We start from the raw sequence: 22,059 nt of genomic DNA, 5'->3' as shown, positions 1-22,059 counted from the left end.
AAATACAATCAGTAAAAATTGTTAAATTACGAGACATAATTCATGGACAGTAATTACTTCTAGGGGACAAAATATTGAGTGCTGCTGCTAGAGATGTGTATCAGTACATGGCACTATTCTAGCTTTCGGAACTATTGGTTTCTTTCTTGGGGATGAGAAAGGGAAGACTGGAGAGGTCACAAAGGAAGGTCAGGTCGCTCAGATCAAAGGATAAGAGGTGCCAACCAGTACTGAGGTTGGTCAGGGTGTATACGTGGACAAGGAAAAAAAATGCCCGGATTTTTCTCGGATGTCGCGGTTAGAAATACACTTTTTTTCCAGGTGAAAATACACTTTTGACAGAAAACTTTCTCTCATAACCATAAAATTTGGAAACCCTTTGAATGGTTAAGGTTTTATACACTGGCATAGAACTTACAGGCGCTTCAGAGAACAAACACTCTTCCCCCCCCCCCCCCCTCCCGAAAAAATGACCTGTTTTGGAAAAATGTTTCATGTGCAGCAGCATGTACGCTGCATATTTTCGTATTACGAAAGTATATATCTGAATTCCACCAAACACAGCACATTAGTTTCCGAAGAACTGAAATCAAGACTGCGATGCGCTTTAGTAAGCCAATCACAGCTGATGTCATGTGATCTCGCCAGCCAATGGTAGCAGATCTTCAGAGCAAACAACATGTGACATACTCAGCCAACAGCAACCAACATCACTATTCAGTAGCGCGAACACATAAATATGAAAAGATAATGGTGTAAATTAATACACATGGTGTACCTACAAGAAAAGCTTTCACATATAATATTGGTCTTTTTTGCATGTTTTACACTTTAATATACATCATACAGATGTGCCAGTAAATTTTAAAATAATACATAAACGTCTAGGCACGAAATTCTGCTACGTGGTTGGCCATCACGATGTTAACCTTTAAATGTGATTCAAACACTCTGTGATTTAAGAAATTCAAAGAACATTCGCACACGCAACATAATTCATCTTGCGTAAAATGAAATTTATTAAGAATTTAACGCTTTTCAACCTCCAATCGCAGTATTTTCCCGCGACCTGTTAGAATTCGTTTCAGCAGGTGTCAGAGAGCACCAGAAAATGGCGTTACTGAGCGTGCGCGGCTACGATGAAGTAGGAAACCCACAAGTTTGTACCTATAGCATTAAGAGATCTTAAATTACATCGTAAACGAAACAGAACATCAGAGGGTACTCCAAGAGCATCGGAATTTCATAAACCAGACTAAAATGCATAATTCAGCAGAAAGTGCACATTCGTATGTCTGTATTCACAAAGAAATAGGCCCCAACCTGATGTTAAGCTCTTCAGTGTGGTTTCCGGGCTGCAAATTTTCTTGGAGTACCAGTATCTACTGTTTGGTTCTTTACTATGGCATAAGGCCATATGTGCTAGGGGATAAAAACAGGCACTTTTAATTCAGCAAACAGTTGACACTAGCCAGTACTGTGGAATAAAATGCTTCGTTTGAAATAAATTGACTGCCTCTGCAGAAAAGATTAATAGAAGCCAAATTTCTTTAGCAAATCGACAAAAATAACTTCAGTATTATGAAAGGCAATTAATTATTGATTGCCAAAAACCTGGAATTAAAATAAAACCAGGAAACTAAAACTAATAACATTTCAGTCTTTCATAATTTTATGACTCTTTTAATTAACTTGCTAGCTCTCGGCCACAGAAATTTGTTTTGTTTTCATTTGACGTGAGAGTTGTAAATGAAGAAGATACAGCAAAATCACTAAAGCTAAACATGGGTCATGTGAAGACTACCATCCTCTCCACTGATACTTAAACTGATACTTAAAAAACTGATACTTAAACTGCCCTGTGCATAGGCGAATTTGGCAGCTTGGACTTACCAGAAGAATTGTTCCGGTTGTGTGTGACTGCTTGTTGCTACTGCTGATACAGCCGCACTTCAAATAGCCATAAGCGGGAGCAGGTTTTGCTCATACACGCATCAACTGTGCATACGCACGAGCCCGCTGGCAACTGCTCAAACGAACCTAATGCAAACCGTTGTGACCTCACAGTCATCGAAAGCAGTTTGTCGTTACGAAGTGTTGCATAGTCTTCGTCCTAAAGCCTTCGACGCATTTTTGTGTAGGCAGGTGCTTGTGTGTGCACTGTCATTTGTTGCTGGAAATGGCGCATTTCCTTTGCAACTTAAGTTTGTTTTGGTTTTCTTTCTCTTGTTAATGTTTTATTGCTGCAGTATTATTCTGCAGTAGTGGGCTAAAGTAAAATTATTTGTTAGAGTATCAGTCCTTAGCAGTCAAAATTACAAAATTTTTAACTGAAAACTAAAGCAATGAAAAATTCCTGGAATTCTAAAAAAATCCTGGGTTTTTCCCCAGATCTCCTGTTTCATATACACCCTGTTGATGGTAAACAAAGATGATGTGATTCTTCAGTTTCTCCTGGCGTTTTTGTTGATCAAACTGTATATGAGTGTACTGCCAATTCACAGTGTCCAACGGGCACAATATTTCAGTGATCAGACATGTTGCCACTGTCACGTGCACTGATGAACTGAGCTCTTGAGGGCGCACAGCCAATTAATATCTTCTGCCTTCGTGAGCTGCTTCGTCCACGGTCCGTGGCTGCACGCTAGTGCCTGCGTCTGTGATAGCGTTGATGTAAGTTATCTGTCCCCAGATCTTTTTGTTTGCTGAGATTCTTCTTAATTAAACTCAGTGCTGGTTGCCAAGCCTTTGCTAAGATTATAGCAGCAATCTCGGTTGATGAAATCATCTCTGGTGTGAATTTCTATGGCCTCTCTAATGATTCTTTCCAAGTATTTGGAATTTTGTGCCAAGAACCTGGTACATTCATACTCCACTGTGTAATTCTTGGACAAACAGTGCCCTGCGACTTCTGACTTATTAGGATACATCAGTTGAATGTGCTTCTGGTGTTCTCAGCAACGATCTTTGACAGTGCACACTGTCTGCCCAACGTATGTATCCCACATTGACACAGTATCTGGTATATGCTGGCCTTCCATAAACCAAGATCACCTTTGATGCTTCCCAACAATGCTCGTGTTTTATTGGGTAGGCAAAAACTGTTCTTACTCGGTGCTTCTTCAATATGTGTCAAATTTTTCCTGATAGTGTGTGAGTATACAGTAGCAGTGACTGCCTCTTCCTCTGTGACTTCTTCCATCTCCACGGGTTGTACTGTTGTGGTGGGGTGGAGATTGCACCTAATCTGCCATTCTGGGTACCTGTTTCTTCAGAATACGTTTCTGAGGTGTCCCAGCTTCTGGGGCGGACTCTGCATCTGAAATGGTGCGCGCCCCGAGTACTAGTGTTTTTAGTATCCCATTCCCCTGCAAAGCATGGTGGCAGCTCTCTGCATACAAATACAGGCCAGTTTGCGTTTTCTCCCAATACACACCATGGCCCAGGGCACTGTCAGCTCTTCTCTTGATCATGACATCCAGGAATGGTAATCTTCCTTCTACTTTGGTCTCCATAGTGAATTTGATGTTGGGATGTGTAGAGTTCAAATGTGTAAGGAGGTCAAGGAGTTTGTCTCTGCCATGGGGCCAGGTGATGAATGTGTCATCTACATAATGGAAAAAAATGTGTAGGTTTCCATATGGATGATGCCAGGGGTTCCTTCTCAAGTACTCCTTATATAAATTCGTCATCACAGACAAGAGTGGGCTGCCGATTGCAACTCCTTCTGTTGGGCGAGAGGACCACCGACCATTTCATGCATGTCTTGACTTCCACATATTTTCTGTTTAATGGAGAATACTATGAGCAAATGGAAGGAGTTGCAATAGGCACCTCACTCTCACATGTGGCTGTGAATTTGCATATGGAGTACTTCAATGAAGACAGCTGCTGCCACCCTTCACAGGGGGATGGGGTACTAAAAACACAGGGCACTCACCATTTCAGATGCAGAGTGCCTGCCCCAGGAGATGGAACACCTCAGAACTGTATTCTGAAAAAACAGATACCCAGAATGGCAGACGACACGCCATCTCTGCTCCACTGCAACAGTACAACCTTTGGAGACAGAAGAAGTCACAGAGAAAGAGGGAGCCACTGCCTTTATGCCATACAGAGGTACACTATTGGGAAAAAATGGGAAAAATTGAAGAAGCACCAATTAAAAACTTTGCCCACCCAACTTTGCCCACCCTATAAAACACAAGCATTATTGGGAATCATCAAAGATGATCTCAGTTTGTAGAATGCTGGTGTGTACCAGATTCCATGTCAATGTGGGATACACACATTGCACAGACAGTACACACGGAATGTACCAGAATCTTGCACAAACTTCCAAATACTGGGAAAATGTCATTAGAGGCCATAGAAATTAGCACCAGGGATGATCTCATCAACCGAGATTGCGACTATAATCTTGGCTTGGGAACCAGCACTGGGTTTAATTAAGAAGACTCTCAGCAAACAAACTGATCTGGTGACCAGGGGGACAGAGAACTTACATCAATGCTATCACAGATGCTGGTACTAGTGTGCCTGCGACCGCCGCCGCACAGCTGTGGACGTAGCGGCTTGTGGGGGCAGGGGATATTAGTTGGCCACACACCCTCAGGAGCTCAGTTCATCAGCATACCTAATGATGGTGATATATCTGATTGTTGAAACATTGTGCCCATTGGACACTATGATCAGCATACCTAATGATGGTGATATATCTGATTGTTGAAACATTGTGCCCATTGGACACTATGAACTGGCAGTACACGCGTGGACTGTTCGATCAAAGAAGATGATGATGATGTCAGAAAGAGTACTTTGGTAAGCACTGTGGCAAGTTCAGACCAGTACATATTTCAACTGCTGGGATTTACACAAAGTATGAGCAAGAAAAAGTTTGCTTCTACTTGAGAGTATGGAACAGATTCTCTTAGGGAATGAATTAGATGGGCAATACTTTGTGACATGCACTATATTTGTACACTTATCCATTTTGTCTTATTAGCCAGGTCAACAACTACAAAGAAGTAGCTTTTATCCCACTGTCTCTTGGCAGACATTCATTAAGACGTACACCCTCCTGCCTGGATATTCACAAAATCATGTTATTATGCACTACTGATATGATTAGCCTTTTGCTGATGTGTAGGAGCTACAACTTTCTGTAACCCCCAACCTCCCAAATTAGTAGACCATTCTCTACAACTGTGTATATAATAATTTATTACAGCTCAGAATCTTTAAAAGCTCTACAACAGTCCTTTGACTGTAACATGTGGGACTTTCCAGCCATGCCTTGGTGTTATCTTGTGGGTCTCATCAGATACTAGGGGCTGCACATTTCCAACACACTAGCCACTACTCAATATTTTATTGTTTCAGGCCTGGACACATGTTAAGGGATTTAGTAGTGTTTATTTACAATATTAACACTATTCACTGCAGTTTGCAGCAACAACATAGTTTAACAACCAAACACGAAACTATAAAATTGTCAGAAATTGCAGGACATTTATCGAAATTCCATTTGTTGGGCTTATAGTAAACAATAAAGTATAGTGAAATTCCATCAAAAGCATACAAAAAAAGGGGTTAAGAGCAAATGATAAGGTATGTTGAGAGTCTGTCAGCAGCACTGCAATCAAAATGGGCCTTGTATTCCACCACAGCTAAATGACGACCAAATGCATACCTCAAAACCACTACAGCAGTCAACCACACCAAGAGCTCAGCATTGACCTGCTGTAGCAGTGAACCACATCTGGGCATCATGCTCTCTGACTGCTGTAAGTGTACACAGCAATCAAAAGATTAAACACATTTTCTCTTTTGACAATTTTCTTTGTTATTTTTCATATATTTTAGAGCATATCACATTGTGAATGTGCTATTATCTCATAGATATTTACCTTGATAGGCTTCTTGAAAGATAGCAGTGCCTGAAGAAGCAGCGACCCATGAAGTTGAACTTTCACCTTCTGTTCCGAGTCATTTTCAGAAATTTTTTTTAACGTGGCAATTTGCCACACAGATTTTATCTGTCCGTCATCAGGTTCCCAACACTCAAAACATTGGAACAGTTCCTAAAAATGAAATGAGCAAAATTATAAATGCAAGCTATTTTGAAATACAACAGAAATGCTTATTGATCTAAGAACGCAACAAGCAACTTTATGATTAGTCCCTCAAATATTAGGTTTGTGCATAAGTTTGTGGTGTTTTTCTGTAAGTATAATAAACACAACAGATAAAGATAACAGAGACTTTATACATCAAGAATGTGTTCTCCTCCACTATTTACAGGTCTGCCTATGCGGGATAACTTTTCGATTCTGCAACACATGGTTTTCAAGTGAAGAACTCGTTGAGCCATGTTCGGAACAAATTTCCATCTGGAAAGGAAGTTCCTTGAAGATTATTTGACACAGAGTGGAAAAGGTGAAAATTTGAGGCCGAGAGATCAGTTGAATAAGGTGGGTGCAGAATGACATCCAAACAACTCACGTACAATGTTTCTTGTCAGTCTAGCAGACTGCAGGGGAGTATTGTTGTGGAGTAGCATCACTTCACACAGTCTTCCTGGTCCTTGTTCCTGGATTGTGTCTGCAAAACATCTCAGTTGTTGACAATAAATGTTAGCAGTGATGGTTTAAACCTCGGGGAAGCTATTTTAGTACACTACACTGCCGCTGTTCCCCAGATGCACAACATTACCTTTTCAGGACTCCCACAGGTCTATGTATGGGGAGTTTTTGGTTTGTTTGGGCTCATCCATCTCTTTCTTTTCCTTACATTAACATAAAGGCACCCTTTCTCATGACCAATAACAATACAGGATAGGAATGGTCAGTGTTGTTCACAAGCCAACTGATAACGAGCATGCAGAGAATCACATATGATCACCAGCTGATTTTTTGCTTAGGGCATGTGGTACCCATACATCTGGTTTTTTAACCTTTACCTTAGCATGAAAATGTCATACAATGGTGGAAGGATCACATTTTCCAGTTCTCAAGTACACTGACATGGATCAGTGTGGATTAAAGTATTTAAACGATCATCATCAAACCCTGAACAGATTCCTTAATGTGGAGAGTCACTAATGTCTAAAAAAAAGATCCTCCTTCAAATGGAAAAACCATTCTCCTGCCCTGCTCTGTCGAATGGTATTATCCCCATACACTTCTCAAATGTTTCTGGCTGCCTCTGCTGACATTACCCTCTGTTGAACTCAAACAGAAGAATATGTCGAAAATGTTCCAATTTCTCCACTTGGCACTCCATTTTCTAGTGTCCACAGCTCCACTCACTATCTCCAAATGACAAAATATATGTGGTGCCAATGTTTCTGGCTGCCTCCACTGCTGTCACCCCCCTCTTGAACCCAAACAGAAGATTATGTTGGAAATGTTCTGATTTCTCCACTTGGCACTCCGTTTTCTAGCATCCATAGCTCCACTCACTATCTCCTAATGGCAAAATATAAACTAAAATAGCAATAGTGAACTAGAAATAAAAAATGACAATTGATAAATAAACCCATAGCAATTGGAATACCAACATGCAAAACAAAAAATGCTACAAACTTATTCATCAATCTAATATTTAGAATCAACCATGATAAAACACCATGAGGCATCTCCTAGCAGTGATTCCAGCCACCAGGTGGGTCTAAGATGTGCTTTGTCAGACAACGGCGGGGGCATTTGTGATGTGTTCCTGTTTAATAGCTTCAGATGCTGATTTCTGTGCTCACATTTTGTTCTCACTAATATTTTGTGTATCCATTCAACAGAGAAGTCATGAATTGCTTTAGTGCGATATTTGGTTTAACAATATGTGTCAATGGTACAGGCTTCTGCAAGCCGGTAGCGGCCAGGCAATGCTATGTTGATCAGATGCGAGAAAAGTCATGTGGGGCAAGGCAGACAGGGCCAACAAATGTTTATCCACATTTCAGTGTCTGCTGTTGTTACAGATAGATCAAGAGCAAGCCACACAGCCAAATTACTAATGCAGCTCAATACAGTTATCACATTTGAAGTGTTTTCCCCAGAATGTTTGTTCTCCATGTCTTGCATGATCTGCCATCTTGTGCACCACCCCTTCCTCGCTGTCTAATTGCTACCGCCACACAGCAGTGTTACTGAGTTGCTGCTGGACTTCTTGTATCTATCTGGGACTCAGCATCTCCACTATATAGTGAGTATAAACTATCCTTTTCATAATATTGTCACTATTCTTAATGTTTTTTAGTATCTGATAGTAAATGTCATTAATCCAGTTACTGCACCAGACTAAATTTAGAAAACTCTATCACACGCACACACAAAATTATAATCTACAAAAAAAATTGTAATAAGAAAGAAACTGATGATTTACGATAATGCTGAATGTCCCATGAATCACATGATGAATGTATTGGTTTGGGTTGACTCCGTTAACACACTGCAAACATAAAATTTTAAATATCTGCCAAACATCAGGAAACGTGCCCAACAACTCTTACGAGACGTATTCTATACACACTATCTTAAATTTTACTGGCACAACTTCATATACTGAATCTACATAGGCCAATTCTTTAGGATAACACTCTTTCCATTAATTGTTGTTTTATGGTACTCTGCCAACGCCAATTTGATGACAATTGTGTTCTCACTGACAAACAGTCAGATTCACTGAAGCGAGTTGAGTGTCAAATGCTGAGTAGCTTCCAGTTCATGAACATAAAACACAAAAAGTTCTGCTTGTCTTTGAGATTGATACCACACTTTTTAAAAGTGTTCTCCATGTCTTGCATGATCTGCCATCTTGTGCACCACCCCTTCCTCGCTGTCTAATTGCTATTCGTGTTTATTTGGAGGGCTTCAAATGTCTAGGATGTTGGGAAATGCATATAACTCTAAACAGGGACGAAGTTGAAAAAACAATTTGTATTTGAAATAAAAAAGCTGTATTCATTTTTTATATGGACATGCATTTAAACCCTTTGTATATGAAGAGTTGGTGTACTTGCAATGGAATGGAAAACCAGTTTTTGATGTCCTTACAATGAATGCATAACACATTCCCTTGTTATAACAACATTACTGTTAATATAGAAAATAATTATTCCTAGGAAGGTCATGACACCTCAAAGCAAAAGGAAAAATTTTTGGTTATTGTTTTGTTGTAAAATAAAAAGCAAGTATGAATCGTGGGGTTATGCAGACAAGACCGATGGATGGTGTAATTTTTCAGGTGTCCAGCCAGGTTAATTTTTCTGCACAATTTCATTTAACAATGAACACTGTCATCATTGTCGGGTGCTGTGCAAACCATAATGATGGTCTTGAATGTGAATGAAACACTTTTCAAAATGGCTAGGTGAATCCTTGAAATACATGTAGCCTATAAAAATTACATTGTCTAACTGACTGGTCACAAAAAACATAGTCTGAAAAAACCCAAAATACTCTCTTTTGTTACACTGGTATGCTGCCCTCAATCCATTCAACTACAGATAAACTACAACTTAAATAAAAAAAATTTCTCTTTGACTCGTTGCATGACTCCTTCATTTATTAAGCAACCCACCTCATATTTAACAGCCTCCTGTAACACAACATTTCAAACACTTCTGTACCTATTATCATTTCTGTTTTCCCAATAGTCTACATTTTGCACCTACAAAAGACTGTACTCTAAGCAGATTTCCACGAATCTTTTTCTGGTCTCAAGATCCACACCTTGGTCTTCACAGTGTTTTTTTCAATAGAAATACATTTTGCCTCATGCAATTCTGGCATATTTCATCTTTCAGTTCTACTTCTGAGATAGCAAAATTTATCAATCTCTCCAGGAGTCCCTTGCTCAAGTTAACAATTAGCTAACTAGCATATTTATGTGCTGCACACAACATTACCTTAGTTTTTTTTATGTACAGGCCTACATATTACAGCCATCAAATAACACCTGACACATTGGGACGTGATTGCAAAAAATGTTCAAATGTGTGTGAAATGTTGTGGGACTTAACTGCTAAGGTCATCAGTCCCTAAGCTTACACACTACTTAATCTAAATTATCTAAGGATAAACACACACACCCATGCCCGAGGGAGGACTCGAACCTCCGCCGGGGCTAGCCGCACAGTTCACGACTGCAGCGCCTTAGACCGCTCGGCTAATCCCGCGTGGCGACGTGATTGCAAAAATGCATTAATGACTTAGGTTTACTTGTTATATTTGCTATCCTTCATCTTAAACTCTTAACATCATTTTCATAAATATTTAACTAGGGATAAAAAGAGTATCAGCAGATGTAAGGCTGACAGTGTCCTCTCACCTTCATAAAACGATGCTGCTGTATCCCGAGACGCTGGCAAGCCTGGCCAAGGCTTAAGAGAACACCAGAATGACGTGCAGACAGCACTTCACTTAGCTTGCCTGACAATTCGTCAAATATCTTCTCCAGCTGCACAGTGAAACATTACACCCATCATTACATGTTACACACTGCTATTTGTAATAAATTCAAAAATGGATGGAAGTCTTGAAAAACAACCAAGGAAGTAATGAATGCTGTATAGGATTCTGTGTAGTGACATTACAATATAATTTATTTACTGAACACTAAGGAGAAGCCATATTTAAAGAGTTATGCAAAAATTCTTGAGCACAATAGCTCGAGAGGAGCTCAATTTGTATACTAATTACAACTACCATTATAATGTTCATATTAACCCTGGTGGAAATCTGTTGTAGTAGGTCAGAAGAAGAAGTGAGGGATCAGATACCTGACTAAAATTCAAGCATACGACATTGCTAACTGGATTTCAGAAAGATAAGCTGGCCACGTGGCGAATGCTGCACTGCATCAGTGAAGTGAAAGGCTGTGTTTTATGTCTGCAAATGCAAAAAAGGAACTACAAGTTACAGAAGAAAAGTAAGTGCACCTAACTATTAAACTTAAATATACAACTTAGGGAACATGCTAGCTAAAGGAATTAAGTATTTTGCACAGGGCAGCAGTGATGTTCAAAAAGCATTATGGGTATGCAGGCTTTATCATTGAATTTCACTAATGAAATCTTCTCAGGTTATTAGCCAAATTGTAGTGTCAGATGTCGCAATGTTTTGACGGGTCTCCCAATCATTGTCTTCAGGTGAAGTGTTATGTTCAAGTACAATTCATTCCTTTATAGCCACTGGACCACATACTCGTCTGCTCAGGGCCCAACAGGTGGGCCAATTGCTTGCCTCTGGAAGAAATATTGTGGCCAGTGGTGGTGGGGCCAGGGGGCGGGATGGGTAGAGGGTGGGGGTGGGAGGTCAGACTGGCAGGGTGCAAGGGTACTAGGTGTTGAGTCCTCGTGCTGCTTGTCTATTGCACACACTGCCTCTGCCACTTTCACATTACAGCATTCCTGATGTATTTTTGCTAATGCCAAATCCCTTGCAGAGCTCAGCTGAGACTACTGGGCTTTCATATAATCAAATTTGTAATGCCTTTTTGATGACCAAACCCCTTAAGCCATTGGCACAGCACAGCTTTGAAGTTTAACCGAGGCAACTGCTCTTCCCATGCTCCAAACATCACTGTGAGATGCACGATGTGTATGGCCGATGTACTGAACCCCATACTTGGAACTAATTCTGTAAATGCCAGATGTTCATAATCCTATTTGGTCTCTTACAGACTCAAGGATTAGAGACAAAGAACTGGCTAGGAGCCATTTATTAATGTCCATGAGAATTTCACTCACTGATCTTTCTAAGACTATACGTGATTTACTATTTATTGCAATGTTCGTATCACCTGCAAACAAAAAAAAAAAAAAACTTCGCACATGATAATGTAAACTGATGTAAGGTCACTGATATACCGGGTGGTTGTAATTAAATTTCCCTATTTAACACATTATAACATGGAAACTAATTACCATATGAGTACCAAACTTAGTAGCATTAATGTCCAGAGTTGGAGTGCATGATTTCCATGCGTCACTACAGCCACCAGGTGCTGTGATCAGTCATCGGGATTCATAGTCTCACACACCTGACCAGTCACAGTGCACTTGTTGACGTCTCAACATGAGCTTGGACAAAAGAAGCAGGGAATTATTGGTGAAGCTCTATTATCAAAACAATAGTAATGCTGCAGCTGCACTTCGAGGATATCGCCAGCTAAAGGATAACGAAATGACAAACTGCCTATTGGCTTCTGTCTCGGGTTCTTCGGCCGACGTTCATCTAATGATTTTTCTGACGTTTCGCCAGCACGAGTGGCTGGCATTGTCAAAGCTTCACCCTCCATTGCCAGCCACTCGTGCTGGCGAAACGTCAGAAAAATCATTAGATGAACGTCGGCCGAAGAACCCGAGACAGAAGCCAATAGGCAGTTTGTCAATACTACTACTACTACTACTACTACTACTGCTGCTGCTGCTGCTGCTGCATAGTCAGTGTGGTCAATTTGCAAAGCCTTAACAATTTTGGATTACGAAATGGTACTCTTTCTCCATCTGCTGTGCAGATCATGATGAAATTCGAATCAACTGGAGAACTGGGCATCTCTCTGGTAAGAGGCTAACAACCGGTTGCACCACAGGTGGTTGGTGAAGTAGCTGTTGCTATGGCAGACAACGCTGCACGCAATTCCCGATTGTCAGGTGGCATGCATGCTGTGTCACGACAGTTGAACATCCCATGGCCCTCTGTATGGAAGTTGCTTCGAACCATTCTCAACTGGATTACATACAAGATCCATATTGTACAGCAGCTTGCACCACAGGATGTGCAACGACATGCTAACTTCACTCTCCACTTTCTCGCAAGGATTGAAGTTGACGAGGGCTGGCCCTGGACCATCCTATTGGCAAACGAAGCTCATTTTTCTCTGACAGATGAGGCGAACACAGAGAATTGCCGAGTGTGGGGATCTTGACCTCCAGTCACTGTGCATGAAGTTCCTCTGGTTGGTGAACATGTCACCATATGGTGTGGCTTCACGGCTACGTTCATCATTGGCCCATTCTTTTTTGAACAGGTTGGCACTCAAGGACCAAAGCCGTGCAGTGTGACTGGCCAGCATTACTGCGATATGCTTCACCAGCATGTCATACCTGCCCTACAGGAGAGAGATGCATTGATCTCAACAGTTTTCATTCAAAGATGTGGACCCCACTGCACATCGCTAATGAAACTGTGGAGCTCACTTGCATCTCTGAAACACATTTGGAAATGATCAAATTATCAGCTGATGTTTCCAAAAGCTTGGCCAGCATGATCACCTGATCTCACTCCCTGTGATTTCTGGTTGTGGTGCTACTTGAAGGACAGGGTTTATCAGGGAACATTCACACATGTGCAGATCTGAAGAGCAGCATATCAAGAAAAGGTAGCCAGTGTACCTATGGACAGTAATGGTACCGGTATGTAATGGTACGATGTATCGTAGCACAACATTAAAAGTGTTTCAATTTAATTGATTCTAAATTATTTCTCTTTCCCATGTTCTTGACATTAATGCTACCAAGTTTGGTACTCATACAGTAATTGGTTTTTGTGTTATAAGGTGTTAAGTAGGTAATGTTCAATTATAACCACCCGGTATATACATGAGAAACTGACATCACAAAATATACCAGTAGCCTGTAATGTACTGTCTAATGAATTTAGTCCATTTTCACTGTATGTGTAGCTAGCCTTCTCAATGTCAGAACCCTTTAGCAGAAGTTTGAGCTTATGCTACTTTTTCTAAAAAATTTGAGAATGATCACAAAAGTGAAGTTGGATGGAAAATTGACAACATTTATTTATTTTCTCTTTTCTCTGCAGACATGCAGAGGATCAATAATTGGTACATACTGCACATAAATAGGTAGAGATGGTAGCAAATTGCAACAGTGGGAAAAATATTAGTCAATGTAGCAACACAATAATGCACTCTTGCCCATGACAGTCTATGTGATCATTCTATTTCAAATCAACACAGTGTCCAACCTACACATCAGTACGAGTTGAATGATGCCAATTGTGACCCACTGATACTGTAGTCACAGTATCACTACGTTCTTACAGTTCGTGAATTGCACAGTTTTACATTTCAGAACATTTACAGTAAGTTGCCAATGTTTTACACCATTATCTTATCAAAATCTGTTTGAGCAACATTTTTCATATAGTACTTTATTGTAGATAACACCATCATCTCAAGTTAATATTAACATTGTCTGCTGGTTCACCAATATACAATATGAACAGCAAGGATCACACACACTTCCCTGCGACAAGCCTGAAGCTATTTCTACACCTGTTGATGACTCACCATGCAAGATAAGAGGCATAGACCTTATTATAGTGCAGTGTAGTGTGTAGAATATTTCAGAACATATGAAAATTTGCGCCGGGCTGGGACTCGAACCTGGATTACCCAGTTGTCGCAAGTGGTCGTCTTAGCCACTTCGGCTATCTGAGCACCGCTTCCAAGAGTGACCCAGATCTCCATTTGTACTGGTGTCTACTCTCCTACATGTTCGCACTATATCAGCATGATTCTGGCACAGCTTGAGACGCTGTTTTCTTTCGTCACTACCTTGTTACGGTATGCAGTGTCTTGAGACACTGCACCGCTGATCAACAGCCACATTTATTAAGAATTAAATCAAACAATGAAAAATCCAGGATGTAATAATGACAATATGAAAGGGATCGATTGCTACTCACTATATAGCCAAGATGTTGAGTTGCAGACAGGCACTACAAAAAGAGCTGCTTCTAAAGAAGACAGCACACTCTGATGCATATTCACGGAAGCACACAAATGACCACTATCTCTGGCCACCGAGGCTGGGCTGCAAACAACTACGCATGATGGGAGAAGTATCTGGGTGGTGGGATAAGGAGGTGGCTGGGAGAGGGAGGAGAAGGCTGGGGCAGGGAGGGGGAGAATAGGACAGTAGGGGTGTGGGGTGGTAAAGTGCTGCTTATGTGAGCATACAGGGACGTGGAGGTGACAGTGTAGGGCAGCTATGTGCCATCGGGAGGTTGGACAGCGACAGAGGAGGAAAGGGAGTTTGAAAAAGGAGAGAAGTAAAAAGACTGTGGGTGTGTTGGTGGAAAAGAAGGATGTATAGTGCCTAAGTGGGAGCAGAGAAGGCTACACGTGAGTGAAAGACAGTAACAAATGGTGAGGCCAGAGGGGTTATGCAAATGTAGGATATATTGCAGGGAGAGATCCCACCTGCGCAGTTCAGAAAAGTTGATGCTGATAGGAAGGATCCAGATGGCACAGACTGTGAAGAAGGCACTGAAGTGAAGAATGTTGCTGTGGGCAGCATGCTCAGCAACTGGGTTGTCAAGTTGTCTCTTGGCAACAGTTTGTTGGTGGTCATTCACGCAGACATTTCAGTGGCTATTATGCCCATGTGAAATGTGCTGCAGTGGTTGCAGCTGAGCTTGTAGATCAGATGGTTGCTTTCACAGGTAGCTCTGCCTTTGATTGGATAGGTGATGCTTGTGACTGAACTGGAATGGGTGGTGGTGGTGGTGGTGGTGGTGGTGGTGGGAGTATGTATGGGACAGATCTTACCTCTTCGTCTATTACAGGGATATGAGTCATGAGGCATGGGGTTAGGAGCAAGGGTGGACTAATGATGTAAAAGGATGTTGTGTAGGTCCGATGGCCAGTGGAAAACCACTGTAGGAGAGGTTGGAACGATAATGAGTAGGATATCCCTCATTGCAGGGAATGACAAACCCTGGCAGAGAATATGATTCAGTTGCTCCAGTCCTGGATAGTACTGAGTCACGAGGGGAATGCTCCTTCGTGGCTGGATGGTGGGATTCTTGGAAGTGCTGGCTGACTGGAGAGATAAGGCTCAGGAGGTCTGTTTCTGTACAAGGTTGGGAGGGTAATTTCGGTCTGCAAAGGCCTCAGTGAGACCCTTGGTATATTTGGAGAGGGTCTGATTGTCATTTCAGATGGGGCGGCCACAGGTGGCTATGTTCTATGCAAAGGAGTTCTTGGTGTGGAATGGGTGGCCGCTGTTAAAGTGGAGGTATTGCTGGTGGATGATAGGTTTGATATGGAGGGGGGATGGCGGTCAACTTGTTAAAGACCTTTTCTCCTTCTCCCAGTCCACCTTTCGGTCAAAAGAACTTCTTCTAAAGCAGACACCACATCTAAAAGCACATTCACCCAAGCACAATTCACACATACATGACCACTTTTCTGACCGCCAAGGCCAAACTGCGAACAACTGCGCACGATGGGAGAAGCAATCTGGGTGGTGAGGTAAAGTTGCATTTATACCTACACAACTTGCACCTATGTGCCGTGCTAATGCGCTTGCCCTACATGAAAGTAGAGGCAAGCATGTAGATGAATGGCTGTAGTGTGAGTGATTGCATTCACACCTGTGCTCACATGGGTGCTTCTACTTGCAAGGCACCTTATGAACAAGGCTGGGTCAGGGAGTGGGAGGGATAGCAGAGTAGAAGTGGGGGATGATAAAGTGATGCTTGCATGAGCATACAGAGACCTACTCCAGTCTGGTCATGACCAACACCTATCCTATCAATGGCAGGGCTACCTGTGAAAGCAGTCATGTGATCTAAAAGCAAAGCTGCAACCACTGTGCTGTGTTCTATATGGACATGGTAATCAACAAGACATCTGTCCACACAAATGACCTTTAACAAACTAGTCAAGAGACAGCTGGACCACCCAGTTGCTGAACACACTGCCTGACACAATGTTCTTCACTTCAATGACTGCTTCAGATTCTGTACCATCTGGATCCTTCCTACTAACACAAGCTTTTCTGAATTGTGCAGGTGGGAACCCTCCCTACAATATACCCTATGTTCCGATAACCCATCTGCGCTCAACTTTCATTGGTCACTGTCTTTCATTCACCTGTCCCCTTCCCTCCTCCCACTCTGGCATTACACAGCCTTTTATTCCATCAACACCCCATTTCTTTCCTTTTCTGCTCCCCCTCCCCCTCCAATCCAACCCCACGAATGCACCTAGCTGACCCACCACATCCCTGTATGCTCACACAAGCAGCACATTACCATCACATACCCTTTCCCCTCCCTGACGCAGGCTCCTCCTTACCCTACCACCCAGATCGCTTCTCACATCAAGTGTATTGTTCTCGTTCGCAGTCAGGTGTCAGCGACTACAGACAGTGTTTTGTGTGTGTGTGTGTGTGTGTGTGTGTGTGTGTGTGTGTGTGTGTGTGTGTTGCCTACTTTAGAAGAATGCTTTTTGGCCAAAAGTTCACTTGTTTAGCAGTCTTTTCGTTGTGCCTGTCTGTGACTCATCTCCATTATATGGTGAGTAGCAACCTATCCTCCTCATAATATTTCAATACAGAATGAACTCTCAAATTGTGATTATGGTTCTATATCAGCTTAGAATATTTCAGAAAGAATAAATGCAAATTTATGTGAGACTGAGACTTGAACCCGGTTTTCTCAATTGTTGCCTTAACCATTTGGCTATCCAAGCACACTTCCAGGAGCACAAGGGAGAGTAAACACAAAGACAAATGGAGATAGTGGCTGCTTCTGGAAGATAGCCAAATAGGTTAAGGTGACCGCTCGCAACTGGCACAAATTTTCATTTGTTCTGAAATATTCTTCAATTGATGTGGGACCATAATCACAATTTGCAAGTTCATCATTATTATAGTCCTTTTGTTGTAACTATTCATGTGGTACTGAGTCAAATGTTTTTCAAATGTTAAGAAAAACTGCATCCACCTGACTGACTTGATCCCTGGTTTTTAGAATGTCACATACAAGAAGCACAAGTTTCGTCCATGAGACCAATGTTTTTGGAATTAATTACAGTTGGTACAGAGGAGGACATTGTGTTTGAGATAAATCATTATGTCTGAACTCAGAATGTGTCCTGAGATTCTACAACAGATGAATGTTAATGAGATTGGATCGTGCTTTCGTTGATCACTTCTGCTACCCTTCTTGTTGATGGGTGTGACCTATGCTTTCCTCCAATTATTGTGCACAGTCTTTTGTGTAAGGGATCTATGGTATACTATGGTTACAACAGAGGCTACCTCAGATGCAAATTCTATATAGTGGAATTTTCCTCATGCCTTGGGGCCTTGTTCAGTTTTAGTGATTTTAGCATGCCTCTGCCACTTACATTGCTCACCTTTGCTGTGGTGTGAGTGTTAAACTGGAGCAGTATACCTCGTTCCTTCAATGGAAAATGGAGGTACACATTTCTGCGTTTACACTGTTATCCTCAGATTCACACCCTACGCCATCCATGAGTATCTGAACACTAATTACTGTGCCATTAACAGTTTCACAATGTTCCAAGTTTCTTTGGGTTTTGTGAGTTGTCTTTAACATTCCATTATAGCAGACACCGTAGCCTTCTAGCATTGTCTTTTTACAGCTAAAGTGATTTCATTTAGCATCTCTTTAGCTCTCTGCTTTGTTTTACATCTATTGTGCAGTAGTTGCTGTTTCTTTAGAAGCTTCATCACATAGACTGTGTACTATGTAAGCTCTTTCCAATCACAAATGCTTCTACTAGGCATAAATTTAGCCAGTGCTTGGTCAATTATCATTCTAAACTTTAACTACAGTTCTACATAATCCATCAAGATTCAACAGTTTCAAGTTCTTGCTTGAGATACAACACTACAGCCCCTTTTCTAGTTCATATATATATAAATCTTCCAACATGTTTTCACTGCCCTTCGTATTTTGGTAATCATTGTTGCTGGCAGTAAGTCATGCTAACTAAAACCAGTTTAAAAGTGAACATTCTCAAATATGCCATGTTGTTGACTATTAGACCGAAGTGTGAGCTGAAATTTTTAGGAGGGCATGCCCCGCTTCCAAGCTTTTGTAATGATGAAAGATGTTCATGATGTTTAGTAATAAGTAAGTATTGGGACATCTCACTGTGGGTGATTTTATTATGATATGTGCAGATAGGACGACGACTTTAACTCGTCATTTCCATGAGACATGACAGCAAGTGAGTGACTCCATCTACTGTGCGGTGGCACTTGTTCCTTGGCATTATGCTTTGAGAGTGTTCAGAAGACTAGGAAAAAGAAAGGAAAGGTCATAGCTACAATAGAGGTCATGAAAAATGACTGTCGAATTGGCTTATAAAAAGATGTACTTATTCTCTTGATCTTGCACAAGCTATGTATGTTTAAGAAACCAGTCAACCTCCTTAGTACAAAAACAGATGGTTACTCATGATAAAGATAACATGTTGAGTTGCGGTCCGACACAACAAAAAGAGACACATTAGCTTATGGCCAAAGTCTTCTTAAGAAAAGAATGTACACATACATTCATTCAAGCAAGCACACCTCACACACACAACCACCATCTCCAGAAGTTCAGACCCGATATTCCAACTTAAGAGTTTCCATTGTTTGATTCTCCCTTAGTATAACAGCCAGTGTTGTGAAAGATGGTCGTGTTATAAAAGAAAGTGTGAATACAGAAGGTTCAAAGTATAGTTGGTTATGTGATTTAAGTAGCTTGGAAGACAATTAATACTCTTTCAGCACCCATCCACACATAGGGAGATGAAGTTTCAGTTATATTGGGAAGTGGGGCGAGGAGGGGGTGTCTGGTGGTTGGTATAAGGACCCAATTATAGGTTTATATCAACAATTGATACGGAGCATTACCCAAACAACAATGCATGGAATTTTAATCTCTATTTTAGCTATCAAAGTATCAGGACCACAGAGAGAATATGAGAATCTTGGATGGGTTGTTTTTGCTATTAAAGCCTTCAAAATATTATTAAAGTGGCTAAATAGTGGCTTTCATCAGGGATGTAAATATAACTACTGAATGCATAACGCATTTCTAAAAGACTGCCAAGACACATTCTTTGGCTTTGCCAAGTCGAGACAAAATTACCACTTTCCCACCTATTCCAGACCTTTTGTTGATTGCAGATAAGATAGTTACCACAATATATATAAATACATTAAAAATCATATGATGATTAAAACTGAAGAAACTGCAAAAAGGTGGGAATTTAAGGAGATGGGACCTGGATAAACTGACTAAACCAGAGGTTGTACAGAGTTACAGGGAGAGCATAAGGGAACAATTGACAGGAATGGGGGAAAGAAATACAGTACAAGAAGAATGGGTAGCTCTGAGGGATGAAGTAGTGAAGGCAGCAGAGTATCAAGTAGGTAAAAAGACGAGGGCTAGTAGAAATCCTTGGGTAACAGAAGAAATATTGAATTTAATTGATGAAAGGAGAAAATATAAAAACGCGGTAAATGAAGCAGGCAAAAAGGAATACAAACGTCTCACAAATGAGATCGACAGGAAGTGCAAAATGGCTAAGCAGGGATGGCTAGAGGACAAATGAAAGGATGTAGAGGATTATCTCACTAGGGGCAAGATAGATACTACCTACAGGAAAATTAAAGAGACCTTTGGAGAAAAGAGAGCCATTTGTATGAATATCAAGAGCTCTGATGGAAACCCACTTCTTAGCAAAGAAGGCAAAGCAGAAAGGTGGAAGAAGTATATAGAGGGTCTATACAAGGGCGATGTACTTGAGGACAATATTATCGAAATGGAAGAAGATGTAGATATCGATGAAATGGGAGATACGATATTGCGTGAAGAGTTTGACAGAGCACTGAAAGACCTGAGTCGAAACAAGGCCCCAGGAGTAGACAACATTCCATTGGAACTACTGATGGCCTTGTGAGAGCCAGTCATGACAAAACTCTACCATCTGCTGAGCAAGATGTATGAGACAGGTGAAATACCCTCAGACTTCAAGAAGAATATAATAATTCCAATCCCAAAGAAAGCAGGTGTTGACAGATGTGAAAATTACCGAACTATCAGTTTAATAAGTCACAGCTGCAAAACACTAACGCGGATTCTTTACAGACGAATGGAAAAACTGGTAGAAGCCGACCTCGGGGAAGATCAGTTTGGATTCCGTAGAAATGTTGGAACATGTGAGGCAATACTGACCCTACGACTTATCTTAGAAAATAGATTAAGGAAAGGCAAACCTACGTTTCTAGCACTTGTAGACTTAGAGAAAGCTTTTGACAATGTTGACTGGAATACTCTCTTTCAAATTCTGAAGGTGGCAGGGGTAAAATACAGGGAGCGAAAGGCTATTTACAATTTGTACAGAAACCAGATGGAAGTTATAAGAGTTGAGGGACATGAAAGGGAAGCATTGGTTGGGAAGGGAGTGAGACAGGGTTGTAGCCTCTCCCCGATGCTGTTCAATCTGTATATTGAGCAAACAGTAAATGAAACAAAAGAAAAATTCAGAGTAGAAATTGAAATCCATGGAGAAGAAATAAAAACTTTGAGGTTCGCCGATGACATTGTAATTCTGTCAGAGACAGCAAAGGACTTGGAATAGCAGTTGAACGGAATGGACAGTGTCTTGAAAGGAGGATATAAGATGAGCAACAACAAAAGCAAAACGAGGATAATGGAATGTAGTCGAACTAAGTCGGGTGATGCTGAGGGAATTAGATTAGGAAATGAGGTACTTAAAGTAGTAAAGGAGTTTTGCTCTTTGGGGAGCAAAATAACTGATGATGGTCGAAGTAGAGAGGATATAAAATGTAGACTGGCAATGGCAAGGAAAGCATTTCTGAAGAAGAGAAATTTGTTAGCATCGAGTATAGATTTAAGTGTCAAAAAGTCGTTTATGAAAGTATTTGTATGGAGTGTAGCCATGTATGGAAGTGAAACATGAACGATAAATAGTTTGGACAAGAAGAGAATAGAAGCTTTCGAAATGTGGTGCTACAGAATAATGCTGAAGATTAGATGGGTAGATCACATAACTAATGATGAAGTATTGAATAGAATTGGGGAGAAGAGGAGTTTGTGGCACAACTTGACAAGAAGGGACCGGTTGGTAGGACATGTTCTGAGGCATCAAGGGATCACAAATTTAGCATTGGAGGGCAGCGTGGAGGGTAAAAGTCGTAGAGGGCGACCAAGAGATGAATACACTAAACAGATTCAGAAGGATGTAGGCTGCAGTAGG

The 22,059-nt window shown here is 41.1% G+C and overlaps 1 protein-coding gene across 1 annotated transcript in view; it reads right to left on the bottom strand.

The window, feature by feature from the left end:
- The window catches only part of LOC126263187 (nucleolar protein 9), a 49,183-nt gene that overhangs the window by 13,818 nt on the left and 13,306 nt on the right, over positions 1 to 22,059 (bottom strand). The window contains exons 5-6 of the mRNA XM_049960244.1: positions 10,330 to 10,458; positions 5,910 to 6,083 (exon numbers count right to left, since the gene is read on the bottom strand). Of these exons, the coding sequence (XP_049816201.1) occupies positions 5,910 to 6,083; positions 10,330 to 10,458 (303 nt within the window). The remainder of the gene's footprint in view (positions 1 to 5,909; positions 6,084 to 10,329; positions 10,459 to 22,059) is intronic.

This window comes from Schistocerca nitens, chromosome 6, assembly GCF_023898315.1.
Source record: "Schistocerca nitens isolate TAMUIC-IGC-003100 chromosome 6, iqSchNite1.1, whole genome shotgun sequence".
NCBI classification, from domain to species: Eukaryota; Metazoa; Arthropoda; class Insecta; order Orthoptera; family Acrididae; genus Schistocerca; species Schistocerca nitens.
This window is presented reverse-complemented; position numbering and strand designations above follow the sequence as displayed.